This window comes from Syngnathoides biaculeatus, chromosome 8 (assembly GCF_019802595.1).
Source record: "Syngnathoides biaculeatus isolate LvHL_M chromosome 8, ASM1980259v1, whole genome shotgun sequence".
NCBI classification, from domain to species: Eukaryota; Metazoa; Chordata; class Actinopteri; order Syngnathiformes; family Syngnathidae; genus Syngnathoides; species Syngnathoides biaculeatus.
The window spans coordinates 27,636,908-27,651,635 of record NC_084647.1 but is presented as its reverse complement, the minus strand read 5'-3'; the positions used below and the strand labels follow the sequence as shown (position 1 = coordinate 27,651,635).

The 14,728-nt window shown below is 42.6% G+C and overlaps 1 protein-coding gene across 7 annotated transcripts in view; it reads left to right on the top strand.

Annotated features, from left to right (window-relative positions):
* Positions 1–14,728, top strand: part of LOC133505111 (mitogen-activated protein kinase kinase kinase kinase 5-like) — a 35,387-nt gene that overhangs the window by 1,047 nt on the left and 19,612 nt on the right. For 2 of the 7 annotated variants that reach the window (XM_061828044.1, XM_061828040.1), the window contains exons 2-13: positions 3,368–3,491; positions 3,890–4,462; positions 5,906–6,462; positions 10,929–10,986; positions 11,060–11,150; positions 11,237–11,301; positions 11,398–11,453; positions 11,576–11,623; positions 13,122–13,164; positions 13,241–13,313; positions 13,395–13,526; positions 13,603–13,665. In XM_061828044.1, the coding sequence (XP_061684028.1) occupies positions 6,361–6,462; positions 10,929–10,986; positions 11,060–11,150; positions 11,237–11,301; positions 11,398–11,453; positions 11,576–11,623; positions 13,122–13,164; positions 13,241–13,313; positions 13,395–13,526; positions 13,603–13,665 (731 nt within the window). In that variant the 5' untranslated portion in view covers positions 3,368–3,491; positions 3,890–4,462; positions 5,906–6,360. Of the gene's footprint in view, positions 1–132; positions 885–3,367; positions 4,463–5,905; positions 6,463–10,928; positions 10,987–11,059; positions 11,151–11,236; positions 11,302–11,397; positions 11,454–11,575; positions 11,624–13,121; positions 13,165–13,240; positions 13,314–13,394; positions 13,527–13,602; positions 13,666–14,728 lie in introns of those variants that run through there. The other 5 variants (XM_061828043.1, XM_061828039.1, XM_061828042.1 and 2 more) reach the window with 4 other exon arrangements.

The window sequence follows — 14,728 nt, the reverse complement described above, 5'->3', positions numbered from 1 at the left end:
GAGCCGTTTGCGCATTCCATTTGTGTGGACGACAAAAAGAAAAAAAAAAGTACTGTCTTGCAAAATTACAAGGGAACCAATAGTACCTTTCACTTATACAGATTTTTGATATTATTGCTTTTTTTGTTAAAATATTGTGTATTGATAGTATATTTTTGGCCTATAGAAATCAGGAACCGGTTGAGGAAAAAGCAAGTTTCGACTGTCTGTGTCCCTACATGGCCTTTTTGTAGGCACTTTGATTCGCGGTGCTATAATATTGCGCCTGTTATCCACAGATTCATATTTATGTCGGGAAACGTAGTGATAGAAAAGTAAATCTAATTTTAAGGCAGCTAAAACACACAGCAATACAACATAATGAGTAAAGTATACAAAATATAATTTCTATCAAGCAACCCCTAATTTAGAAGATACTGCTTTCCAGTTTTTATATCTGTTGGCTCTTTTATTGTCATGAACACGAAATTTGTTCTCAGCATTTTACCAATCACAATTAACACACATACTTACTTGAAGGAGCAGGGGGCAGCTGAAGCACCCGAAGAGTATTAGTGTCTTGCTCAAGGACACCACAGCTGTGAGTTTGGGGGGATGTTAGCAGACGGTCCAGTTGGGGTCTTGAATCGACAGTAGGTCCCCCACGGTGGCAGGCAATGGTCTTAACTAAAGGGCCGCGATTGCCGACCAGATTCTAAGACCTGACCTCCAGATCATCTCTTCGTACCACATTCAGCACAAGTACTTAAGCGGGCCCATAACTTCAAATTTACCCGTACCCAGAATCACCCAAACCATTCAATTTATTTAACAACACTTCTGGTGGCCCAGTCTGGCTAAAGACACCCAAGAGTTTGGCGTAGCCTGCTCTGTGCGTGCCTGAGGTAAGGCTTCACATCTACCCTCTTCTGGTCTGCTCTGCCCCTTACCGATTCGGACTTGCCATTGATACCGCATTTCCCTGGACTTTATTACTAGCCTACTACCTTTTGAATGTAACACCATCATCTATACCATCATAGCTCGTTTTTACAACTGCGTTGTACATGATGTACTGCTTCCCGAGTTGCCCTCTGCTTTTGAGCCCACTAACCTTCCAGTCCTTCATGTATTCAGACCTTGCAGGATCCCTATTGACTTTGTCTCGGACCGAGGACCTCAGTTCTCTACCCAGGTTTGGAAGGATGTCTTGGGCATTTGTGTATACAGTATTGAGAAAATGGTGGAAGGTTTCAAGAAATGTGTCTTCGTAACTGAGAAAAAATGATCACGATAACATAAGGAATTGAGTAATGCAGTCACCACATTTTCACAACTAACAGAACATTATTATGCAAGAGCCCATGAGAAAGTAGCAGTGGGCTAATAATGTGACACACAAGACAGCGTCTGAAAAAAGGTGTGAGTCACATGTGAAGTGGCTGTCAGCAGCAAGTCTGAGATCCATCACGTGGGAGTTTATGGTCAAGTGACTAAAAATGAGAGTGTAGGCAGGTGACTTTTAAGTACATAAATGTCACACATGGAACAAACTATTATTCTCTGTCTTTTAATTACATTAACCCTTTTACAGCAACGTCTTCACAAAATTTGAGATTGCGCCATAGCTCCAAAGACCATCCGCCAAACTGTCTATAAACATTCAAGCTCTGAGCTATCAGATAACTTGGATGTCACGTGGCAGTGTCACTGAGATTAGGCTGATTTAATGATGAGAATCCGCATACAAAAAGTGTGTTGACAGTGTGATGCAGTGTGATCTTTACTTTGCTGTGTGCTGCAATTTGTAGGGTGGCGATTCAACTTCAGTGTGATGTGCATTGTACTGTGCAGTAGAATGCAAAATTTCTGCTTAAATTCATCATCAAATTTAGTTTGATTTTCGCAACAATCAGTCTGCCTAAACTAATGACAGCAACAAAAATCCATCCATTTTTCATACCGCAATCCTCACTCAGGTCGCAGGTGTGTTGTATCTAACCCTATTTACCTTCCCAGGCAAATCTTTTGTATCACCTTCTATAATTGTTGTTCAAATCTGTACAAAAAAAATCCAAATTGTCTTATCATAAATGAAAACTGAGATATTGCAAGCATTTTTGTGTTACCAAACATCAACAATAGTTGAAAAAGCCTTTACCCTTGATTTCTGATTCCAAAACTAGTTCATACATTTCATGTGTAAATATGATGAGGCGGTTAAAGATTTTTATTCTTTCACATTTATAACGGCCTTCTGAGGTAAACTGTAACTACAATGTGGCCCGTGACAAAAATGAGTTTGACACTCCTGTTGCCCACCGTGCTACCTGGTCTGATCCTTCCAGATAATATTTTGCCAGTCGTGCTTTGGGCTGTGGAACAGCCATGAGCTCTTTGGCAAACTTCAAACATGCAGTTATGTTTTTTTTAGAGATCAAAGGCTTTCTAGTTGGTGTTCTGTCATGAATCCAATTCTTGTTTGATGTTTTACATATGGCAGATTTGTCAACGGAGATGTTGACGTGTCTCGCGTTCTTCTTTACCTCACTGAGGCTCTTGCAGTCATCTTTACAGGCTGCACACTTCTTGGAAATGAAGCAACAGAGCTGAAAGTTTTTGCATTTATAGAGTTATGTAATTATTTGTTTGTTTAACTGTGGACTGATTAATATCAAGACTTTTACTGGTCGTTTTGAAAACTTTTCCAGCCTTATACAAGTTTACGTATAACGTCCTAAACTGCAACTCTTTTGAGATTCTGTTGTATAACCTCGAAAGAAATGGATACCAGATAAACCAGGAATCTTGCTGAAGTGCAACAGGTGTAAAGAGGATCGTTACACATGTCAGATGTGCAACAACAGGAAATGTTTGGTTGGAGGGCTATGTAGGGATAAACTGAAATACCTGTTCACCTATGCTCCCATTCTGCATCACCCAGACCCCTCCCTCCATTTCGTGGTGAAGGTTGATGCCTCAGACTCCGGAGCTGGAGCTGTCCTCTTGCAGCAGAACCTCATGATCTCAAAGTTACACCCTTGTGCTTTCTTTTCCCATCGCTTATCCTCAGTGGTGAGAAACTATGAAGTCGGCAAACCAGAACTCCTGGCCACAGTGTGGGGTCTGGAGGAGTGGACGCACTGCTGGAAAGGACTCTATAACCGTTTCTCATTTGGACTGCCCACAATAATTTCGTTTACCCCTGTTCCACCAAACGCCTCAAACCCTGAGAAACTCGCTGGGCACTTTTCATCAGCAGTTTCAATTTCAGTTTCTCCTTCAATTTTGGTTCCCGTAAGATTAAGGCTGATGCCCTATCCCATATCATCTCACCACCCACTAGTTCAACAGAACTTGAACCCATTCTTCCATCCACCTGTTTCAGGGGAGGTCCCACGTGGGAGATTGAGCAAGTGGTCAAGGAGGCCCAAAAAAAGCCAGCCTGATCCCAAGACCAGGCCTCCTGACTGCCTGTTTGTACTGGATTCTGCAGCTTCCAAAGTCCGGAGGTAACACTGTCATGTTCACAATTATTGATTGCTTTTTTAAATGTGTCCTCTCCCCAAACGCTCATCCACACTGAAAACCACTAACCTCCTTGTCTTGCATGTGTCCAAATGCCATGTTATTCCCGGTGATATTGTCTCTGACCGAGTTCCCCAATTTTCGTCACAAGTTTGGTGGGAATTCTGCAAGGTGGTGGGCACAGCAGCCAGTTTGTCATGAGGTTATCATCCACAAACCAACAGTCTACTCTCACTCTCACTCACTACCAACATATAAGCAGCTGTTTCCCGAGATTGACACCAAAGTATTGCATCTACCTCATGTACCAGGGGCACTTGCCTCCAGTAAGCTACTTTTTCCTCGTACCTTTGTTGACTACAGTGTCTCTCCTTGTTCCCAGTGTCCTCCCTGTGTTCTGGATCCACATCATCACTGCCATCAAGCAGTCACCTAACCTGTCCTCTCCACTGACTTCCTCCGTGCTACGCCACTGCCTGCCAAGCCATCTGGTGCCTCCTCTATAGAGATCGTGTATGTGACGTCACAGTTTTTACGGCACCATATTGCCGGTCAAACCAAGCTGCTCGGCAGTGTGGGAGTCATTGAACCGGAGCAGATTTTTCAAATTGCCCGAGACCTGTTGTGCTATTGGTTGTCACAACAGACGAGATAGTTCTTCAAAGATATCATTCTATAGAATACCATCTGAAAAGACCAGAAAAGATCAATGGATTGACGGCCAAACAAAGCTGCTCGGCAGTACAGGAGTCGCTGAACCAAAGCAGATTTTTCACAATGCCCAAGACCTATTGTGCTGTTGGTTGTCACAATAAACAAGACAGTTCTTCAAATAGATCATTCTATAGAAAACCAGCTGAAAAGACAAGAGAAGATCGATGGATTTCGGCACTTAAATGGGATGGATGGTGCCCAATGAAATCCACACACCCGTGTAGTGATCATTTGATTTCAGGTAGGAGTTATTCTTCTCAATCACAAATTATCAAGAAGTATTTATAATGCCAAGTTGACTCATTTGAGAACAATGCGTATTCAAAATAATAATAAACCGTCTGTCACAGAGAGGTTGATGGAGGTGAACATGTGGCAGTGTTACGCCTCCGTGTACAGAGGAGACGACTCCGTCTTAATTTTTTTTCCCAATCGTAGTTAATGAATGCGAGTTTGTGTAAAAACAGGGGTCATTTATTTAAATACTGGTATTCGTATTGAAAAAATCTGAGTGGATCCATCACTATGTGGGATTTATTCCTGATTGAGAACACATCCTGCAACAAAGTATTTGTATGCATCTAGACTTTTATACGCTTTCAAACTCTTCCGTGTAAATCTCGATGACTTACTCACCAGATACATGCGTATATTCTGTTGTCCAAAACAAGCAGAAGCAGTCCAATTTCTTATCGGTGAAAACATCGACTTCAGCATTAAATATGAATCGTCTATGCCAAGTGTCTCTCATTTTTCCACATACCTTCGTTTATTGTCACCTTAAATTTTTTTAATGGTATTGGGCAAAACTCTGGGTGTCGTGCTATAAGACATATTTTTGTTTCGTCTCAACGGAATTAAATTTCAACAATGCTTTGTTTGACCAGCAAAATGGCGATGTAAACAAAAATCACGTGATTTTATGATGTAGTTACACGATCTCTATACCTTTTCCTCAATAATATTACATCGGCCTCTGCCTGGTCTCGGGTCCAGCTTTTCTCAATCCATGACACCCCTGTTGCTAAGAAACTTTAAAAAAGTGTGACTAAATGTTTAGGGGGAAGACTCAATTTCACTGAATGAAGGGGAAGGTAAGTGCCACATAGGAGAAGTGGTTACCTGCTTATTTCCCCAAAATTGTTTTTCATCCATGAAAGTAAATGTTGCACCAGGTACAATACAATTAGATTGCAAACATCCTGAAATATATATTCTAATTTTTCCAAAAAGCTAAACCTGTTATGATCCTGAAAAAAAAAGTGTCTCAACCCATTTTCTACCAACCACAAGCCATCCATAGTTCCTACCCCTATTGCAGAGCACTTAAAACCGATAACCTCTCACGCGAACATTTATTAGTAAAATCCTTAAAATAAGGTAATTCCACCTTGCGCAGCCACGCATAACTCACTTACCAGAAACCTAAACTGGACAGAGCCTAATCTCCAATGTGTCGTGCAGTGGGATACAATAATGTGCAGTGAAACATGCTGTATGGTGTGCTCTACAATGTGAAGTGTAATCTGAACTGTGATGTGCAGTGTCATGCAAATGTGAACCATCATGTGTGATGTTCTGTGGTTTGGTGTTACATGCAGCGCAACGGAACAGTCAAGCTGACAGTTTCCAGTTTTACACATTTTGAAATAATAATCTCTGATTCTTCTCTTTTTTTATGCAGGGTGAGATGATCTCAATAAATTGTATCCAATGCAGTTTGGGTTTTTGTAATTTTTCAGACCGCAGCTGGTGAGTGGAAAAAGTTAATTTTGGTCACAAATCAAAAGAATAATAGGTAAGAATCTGAGTAATTTTGACTTCTAATGTGCCAGTGTGCAGGAAGGCCTCACATGCACATGCACGCCATACACATACACCAGTAAATTTGCATTGACAAATGAGTAGATAAGAAGGGTAGGTACTCAGTAATGGATAGGGAGGACCGACAAGTATGTGAGAAACAGGAAGGCGCGCGACTGTATGTGCGTGCGCTTGTACGCGTATGTGTACGTCAGCAGCTTCAAGACAAGATAAGTCGGAAACAAAGAAAAAGTGACTTTAAGGTTCATCAGCTCTCATATTGAGTGTGTGAGTGTATCCGTGTTGTCTGTGCGTGATCAGAAGTCCAATAGATTGATGGATCTTCAACACGAAGAGGATTTCACCACCAGGAACCCTCAAGCTGACTTTGAGATCCTGCTGCGGGTCGGATGGGGAACCTACGGGGAGGTTTACAAGGTCATCGACTAACTTTTTGAGCAATTCCATAGTGGCAAAAGTGTTTTATTGTTTATGTTTTATTGCAAAGTTAACATTCGTATAGATGGAATTGAGGAATACCCCAAATGTGAATGAATCAATGGAATTATAGTCAAAATTAGTTTATTCAATTAATATATTATATTGATCAATGTTCCAGCATCAGAATGTTTTTCTTGATGAATGTTTGGACTTGTCGTCGTCGCGCTTTTGGTGCTCTGGTGCAGGAGGAAGTGGTTTAATGAGAACTGAAAGCATGCAACTGCACCTGAGCCCAACCATAATCAAAAAGCACCACAGACATTTCTTCAAACTAAAAAAAAAAAAAAAAAAAAAACGAAAAAAAAACACATTAAGGCTCCTGACTGATGGCACCCTATAATGTCCTTTTTAATATTTTTTATGCGTTTTGGTGCATAAAGTTTTAAACTAACCTCAATTGTCGTCATTTGTGTAAAATATCCATGTTTTTATTTTTTTAAACCTTCAAATCCCAGTTTTAAATATCCATCCATCCGTTTTCTGAGTCACTTATCCTCACAAGGGTGGAGGTGCTGGAGCCAATCCCAGTTGTCATTGGGCAGGTGGCAGGGTACACCCTGAACTGGTTTCCAGCCAATTGCAGGGCACAAGGAGACAAACAACAGTCTCACGCACAATCACACCTTAGGGGAATTTAATCTCCAATTAATGCATGTTTTTGGGATATCCATGTACATCTCAATAAAAGAATAAGTAGAAAAGTAAATTTATGTCACAACGCCATCCATTCATTTTCCACAATTTTCCATGTCAGGTCGGGTCGAGTCGCGGGGGCAGTTGCTTTAGCAGGGATGCCAAGACATCCCTTTCCTCAGCCACTTCATTCAGTTGTTACGGAGGAATCCCAAGGTGTTCCCAGACCAGCCGAGAGACGTAGTCTCCCCAGCGTGTTCTGGGACGTCCCCAGGGTCACTTTCCGGTGGGATATGCCCGGGACACCTCACAAGGGCGGTGTCCGGAAGGCATCCGGACCTGATGCCTCAGCCACCTCATCTAGCTCCTCTCAATGCGGAGGAGCAGCGGCTCAACACTGAGCCCCTCCCGAATAACCAAGCTTCTCACACTATCTCTAAGGAAGAACCCAGATACCATGCGGCGGAAAATAATTTCGGTAGCTTCTATCCGGGATCTTGTTCTTTCAGTCATCAACAACAGCCCGTGACCATAGTGAAGGAATGTAGATAGTCCGGTAAAATGAAAGTTTTGCCTTTCGACTTAGCTCCCTCTTTACCACAGCAAACCGACACAAAGTCCACATCGCTGCAGATGCTGCACCGATCCGGCTGTCAATTTTTTCCCCAACTCATGAACAAGACACCAAGATACTTGAACTCCTCCACTTGGGGCAGAATCTCATCTCTGACCCGTAAAATTCACGCCGCCATTTTTCAACAGGGTACTATGGTCTCAGATTTGGAGGTGTTGATTCTCATCCCGGCCACTTCACACTCTGCTGCGAAATGCTCCAATGAGGGTTTTAGATCACAACTTGATGAAGCCAATAGCCAACATCATCTGTAAAGAGCAGAGATGCAATGTAAGGCCACCAAACTGGACCCCCTCTACGCCTCGGCTGTGCCAAGAGATTCTGTTCATAAAAGTAATGAACAGAATTGGTGTTTCAGTGACCACCAAAGCTGCATTCCGCCTGGTCAACCAGTACCGATCAGCTGCTTTGGGAGTCCCACAGGGTAAAAAGGCCCAATATGACTCCTTCAGCTTGACGGCATCCCTCACTTGTTGTCCACCAACATATTCGTGGGTTGCCGCCACCACAGGCACTGACCACCTTGTGGCCACAGCTTCGGTAAGCCACATCAGCAATGGAGGCATCAAATATCTTCCACTCCAATGTTGAAACTCCTTCTGACAGGGTAATCTGCCAGCCGTTCCCAGCAAACTCACACAATACGTTTGGGCCAGTCACATCGGACCGCATCTTCCCTCACCATCGAAGAAAACTCACCACCAGGTGGTGATCACTTGAGAGTTCTGCCCCTCTCTTCACCAAGATAAGACATGCAGCCGCAAGTCCGATGACACGACCACAAAGTCGTTCATCAAACTGGGACCTAGGTGTTGTGGTACCAAGTGCAGATGTGGACACCCTTATGCCTGAACATGGCGTTTGTTATGGCCAAGCCATGATGAGCACAGATGTCCTGTAACAGAACACCACTTGGGTTCTGATTGAGGGGGTCATCCCCATCATGACCTTCGTGGTCTCACTGTTATTGCCCACATGATCATTGACATCCCCCAGCAGAATGATGGCGTTCCCAGAGAGAGCACTCTCCAGCACTCCCTCTAAGGATGCCAAAAAGGGTGGGTATTCTGAACTATTGTTTGGTGCATAGGCACAAACAACAGTCACGACACGTCCCCCACCCCACAGCAGAGGGAGTTTTCCACCCTCATCCACCGGGATGAACCCCAACGTACAGGCACTGAACAATAAGTATACCCACACCTGTTTGGCCCTTCTCACTGTGGGAAACTCCAGAGTGGAGCAAATTCCAATGTCTCTCAAGAGGACTGGTACCAGAGTCCAACCGGTGCGTAAAGGCAAGTCCGACTATATGTAGTCATAACATCTCGACCTCACACACCAGCTCGGGCTCCTCGCCTGCCAGAGAAGTGACATTCCATGTACCTAGAGCAAGTTTTTGTAGTCGGGCATTGAATCACGAAGGTCCCTGCCTTAGGCTCCCACCCAGCTCGCATTGTACCCCACCTCTATGGCTCCTCTCACAGGTGGTAAGCCCATGGGAAGGGGGACCCATGTTACCCTTTTGAACTGTGCCCAGCCGAGCCCCAATGGGTGCAGGCCCAGCCACTAGTTGCTCACCTTCGAGCCCCACCTCCAGGCCTGGCGCCAGAGGGGGGCCCCGGTGACCCACGTCCAGGCAAGGGAAACCTTAATCCAGTTCTGTCTACCATCATGGCCATGCATTGTCTGGTCCTGCCTGGTTTTCCATGTGGGACCCTACCAGGGGTGTGAAGCCCCGGACACACAATCCCGTCCACCCCTATAAGGTGATGGCTCAAGGAGGAGTACAGTATTTCACTACTCATACATTATATAGATTAATTACACAAATTGATACCTCGTTTCCACATTAAAACAATACATTTCCATTGTTTCTTAATGACGTGTTACATGATATTGTATTATCTAGAGATGGTCAATTTTGGGTTTTTGTTTGTTATAAGGTGTAATCATCACATCAAAACTGTGAAGTGTGTGTGTGCGGCTCCATAACATGGGTTTAATTTTTTTAATTGAATTACCTAATGCAACGGTTGAACATCTGGATAGATCATTGGCCTCACATTTCTAAGGACCGAGTTTCAAATCCCGGCCCCACCTGTGTGAAGTTTGCATGTTCTCCCAGTGCCTGGGTGGGTTTTCTTTAGGCAGCCTGGTTTCCTCCCACATCCCAAAAACATCCATCCATTGGACACTCTAATTCGCCCCTAGGTGTGATTGTGAGTGCGACTATTGTCTGTCTCTATGTGCCCTGTGATTGACTGGCAACCAGTTCAGGTGAGGAAAAGCAGCTCAGAAAATGGATGGTTGGATACCCACGGTAACTAACTTGAGCTTCTGACACTATTCTAAATTATTGATAAATACCTGATGGTGGCAGTACACTTTAACTTGCCAGATAGCGAAAGATAAAATTGCCAGTCCTAAACGAAGTTCACTGTGAACATGTATTATTGTGTCGCTTGTGTAAGCTCACCATACGAAAATCTTTATGTAACGAAAGTCCATTTGGCTTAATGCTACCCCCACAATGGAAAACACCATAGACAGGCTGTAGAAACTAGCATCAATGTCACTGCAGTTCTAGACCCAAGAGAAACAGCTTTTTGAACACAAACAGTGCTGCAACAATGCAGGAATACATGTAGACAGACTATAACAATACTCACAGGAATCTATTTGTTATCTGCAAAGAAAGAACAAATTGCATTGTGCTATTATATCTAAAACCATATTATAATGGTCCTTGGTGGCATGGGGGTACACACAAGAAGGTCAATTGAATCAAAACATGAAATTGTGATGCCAAAACTGTTTGATTATTTACCTTCCTATTTAATTATATTACTTGAGGGTTTATATTCCTATAAAAAAAACATTACATTTATTAGTTGGTGTTTTTGTGGGGCTGGATCGGATTAATCGAATTTTCGTTCATTTTGGCAGGGAAAGATGATTTGACAAATAAGCGACTTATTCAACTCATAATTCGATAGGATAGTGTACTATTGATAAATTTAAGTTGAAAGTTACAAAATCACACAGAAATACATACCCTTGTGAATTTTCATTCATTTCATCGCGGCTAGCTAACATTTTATACTTAAATCGTGTGTAATTTATGTGTGTTCAGGCTCGTAATAAGCAGACCGGGAATCTGGCAGCTATTAAGATTATTAAAACTGAACCAGGTGTGTATGTTTTTCCTTTAGTTTTGAACACATAAGTTGTGATTGTCACAAACATCTGTCCAATTATCCCCAGAGGATGACTTTTCCACCATGCAGCAGGAAATAGTCATCGTGAGGAGCTGCAAACACGGCAACATAGTGGCTTATTACGGCAGCTACATTTGGTAAGACCGCATGGTGATCCTGCATGTCACACCCAGACTCTGATTGATTGATTGATTGATTGATCAATTGATTGATTGGCATCCAGGACCAGCAAACTGTGGATCTGCATGGAATTCTGTGGGGGAGGCTCCCTCCATGATATCTACAGTGGTAAATATGAATAACAATCAGCATTATGATGTGATATCAAAGTTGTCCTACAGTATTCAAATACCAGAGATATAGCTTAAAAATTTGTGCTTACAGTGACAGGTCCTCTGTCAGAAGCACAGATTGCATATGTCTGCAGGGAAATGCTCCAGGTAGGCACAGCATGTCCTCCACAGCATAATCTGTAACCAAACACAATACTCATTATATAAATACTAAAAATATATGATGTGCATACACGTCTGTTCATACATGTGCTTGTGTACGTAACCAGGGTGTGGACTACCTCCATTCACAGAGGAAAATGCACCGTGATATCAAGGTGAAGACATGTCTATCCATCCATTTTCTACACCGCTTATCCTCACTTAAGTAACGGGTAAGCTGGAAGCTATCCCTGCTAGCAGCAAGTAGGAGGCAGGTTCCACCCTGAACTGGTTTGCCGACAATCACAGGGCACATAGAAATAAACAATCATTCGCACTCACAATCATATCTAAGGGCAATTTAGAGTCTCCACTTCATTGAATAATGTACATTAAAGGCATATTCACATGAAATATGATGTAAATATGCTACATTGGAAACGTACACACCAAATATGTGCCCAAATCTGGCCTGCCAGATCATTTATGTGGCCCGTGAAATCAAATCAGGTGCAACTTCCATGATTCTTGCTGAAATCTTCAAAATTTCTCTTTGCAGTAACTTAAGCAAAGCATGAACAAACTTGAATTCAAATTTCAAAACCATCCATCACTTCGTTGTATCTATATAATAATATAAGCACGCAATGGAACATGTATATGGTTTAGAAGACGAATCCTCTTTAATTGTCATTAACATACATGCATGCACACAAAATTTGTTCTCTCCATTTTACCGACCACAGTGAACACACACACACTTGGAGCAGGAGACAGCTGAAGAACTCAGGGATAGCCCTCAGAGGGTAACCATAACTCCAATGTGGCATGCAATGAAAATGAGTTTGACACCCTGTCATAAGCACGAGGCAAGGGACATGACCCAACTGCAGGATTCCGAGGCGAGGGCATGATGTTGAGAGTGGCTTTATTCAAAACTGAGGTCATACACGGGTAAGCACTCCGAGAAGGCAGAGGCACAAAAACCGCAAGGCAAAAGGCAAGGTCCAAAAATGTGAAACAACGTCCGATGACTATGAGGCAAAACTTGGAAACGTGAATAAGCCATGACAAGACTATAGTGCCAAAGGAACACTGTGATGAAGGGAAGCACTCCACAATGCTTGCGTACTCATCACGCACGATAGTGGAGTATCCAATACACCGTAGCACAACGAACTGGCAAATGCAGAAGACACACTCAAGGTTTAAATGCCTCGTCTAATTAGTGTCCATGCAGCGCAGGTGTGGGACTGTTACCAGAGGCAGCTCCGCCCAGGGCAGCGGCTTGGCCATGCTCTTTCACACCCTTGTAATGTAGACAATTAGATGTGTAAAAAATGATCATTTCAATTGTATGCATATTACATATGATGTAAATATTGTACATCAGAGGTATTTGTTAATATAGTACATTAGATGTGTCTAAATAGAAGGTGAAAATGCATCTTAGTATGGTACAGGAGGGGTCTAGAGACATTAACATAGATGTAAATATGATATATTTGTGGTGTATCAACAGTCAGTGAAAATTAAGTTTAATACGACAGATTTTTAGCCTGTATATAGTGTTGTATTCTCAGCCTCATGTTGATTTCTTTTTACCTGTCTATTTACATTTTAATATATTATGTACGTACGTATGACGTTTTTATTCTTATGTGTCACCTGTAGGGTGCCAACATCCTTCTCAATGACCATGGTGAGGTGAAGTTGGGTAAGTGGAATGTGGAGAAGATGACATTCTGTCACCTTGACACATATGTGTTCATATTTTTGTCTCTATCACGTAGCTGACTTTGGCATCTCTGCCCAAATCACGGCCACACTGGCTCGGCGGATGTCCTTTATCGGAACACCATATTGGTGAGCTTACCACCTTGAATAAAAAGTTTCTATGTCCAAAGATGGACTGATGAGGTGTGCCGCTTACCCTCCTCCATTCAGGATGGCTCCAGAGGTGGCAGCGGTGGAACTCAAAGGCGGCTACAATGAGCTCTGTGACATCTGGTCAGTGGGCATCACGGCCATTGAGCTGGCAGAGCTGCAGCCACCCATGTTCGAGCTCCACCCCTTGCGGTAATAATCATCATAATCATAATTGTAATCATAATCATATTGAATAAAATGTGTATTATATTTTTCTCTTCCCAAGTGCCCTGTTTCTCATGTCCAAGAGTGGTTACCAGCCTCCCAAACTGAAGGACAAGGCAAAATGGTAGCGTCATTGAAATTCTAGAACCTCCAATTTACATTACTGGACTTGCATCTAACAAAAGCATCAATTCAGATTCCTTTAGCATCATGTTTAGAGTATAGCACATCTTTACTGGCTAGTTTAAAGACTAACGTAAGGACCTAATTGACAAAATGGATTGATTTTTTTAATGGACTTTTGTAAGTTTATTTATGGACTTTAGGGATCGTTTTTGACTTGTATTGCTTTAATAATGGAATTTTGTGATTTTGTTGATGGACATCAGAAAGCTAATATTTTCCAGAGATGGAAACAAGTCATTATTTAGTAAGTCAAAAGTCTCAAGTCTTTGTCCTCAAGTCCTGAGTAGTTCTAAATCGAGACAGGAACATCCCAAGTTAAGTCTTAAGTTGAAACATGAAAGTCCCAAGTTAAGTCGCAAGTCATAGAGTTTTGAGTCTTTTCAAGTCATTTTAACAACACAACAAATACTTTTTAAATCTATAGTCATAAATAGATTTATAAATATTATCTTCTTCTTCTTTTCCTTTCGGCTTGTCCCGTTAGGGGTCGCCACAGCATGTCATCTTTTGCCATCTTAGCCTATCTCCTGCATCTTCCTCTCTAACCCCAACTGCCCTCATGTCTTCCCAAACCGCATCCATAAACCTTCTCTTTGGTCTTCCTCTCGCCCTTTTGCCTAGCAGCTCCATCCTCAGCACCCTACCACCAATATACTCACTCTCTCGCCTCTGAACATGTCCAAACCATCGAAGTCTGCTCTCTCGAACCTTGTCAGCAAAACATCCAACTTTGGCTGTCCCTCTAATGAGCTCATTTCTAATCCTATCCAACCTGCTCACTCGGAGCGAGAACCTCAACATCTTCATTTCTGCCACCTCCAGTTCTGCTTCCTGTTGTTTCTTCAGTGCCACCGTCTCTAATCCGTACATCATGGCCGGCCTCACCACTGTTTTGTAAACTTTGCCCTTCATCCTAGCAGAGACTCTTCTGTCACATAACACACCAGACACCTTTCGCCAGCTGTTCCAACCTGCTTGGACCCGTTTCTTCACTTCCTTAC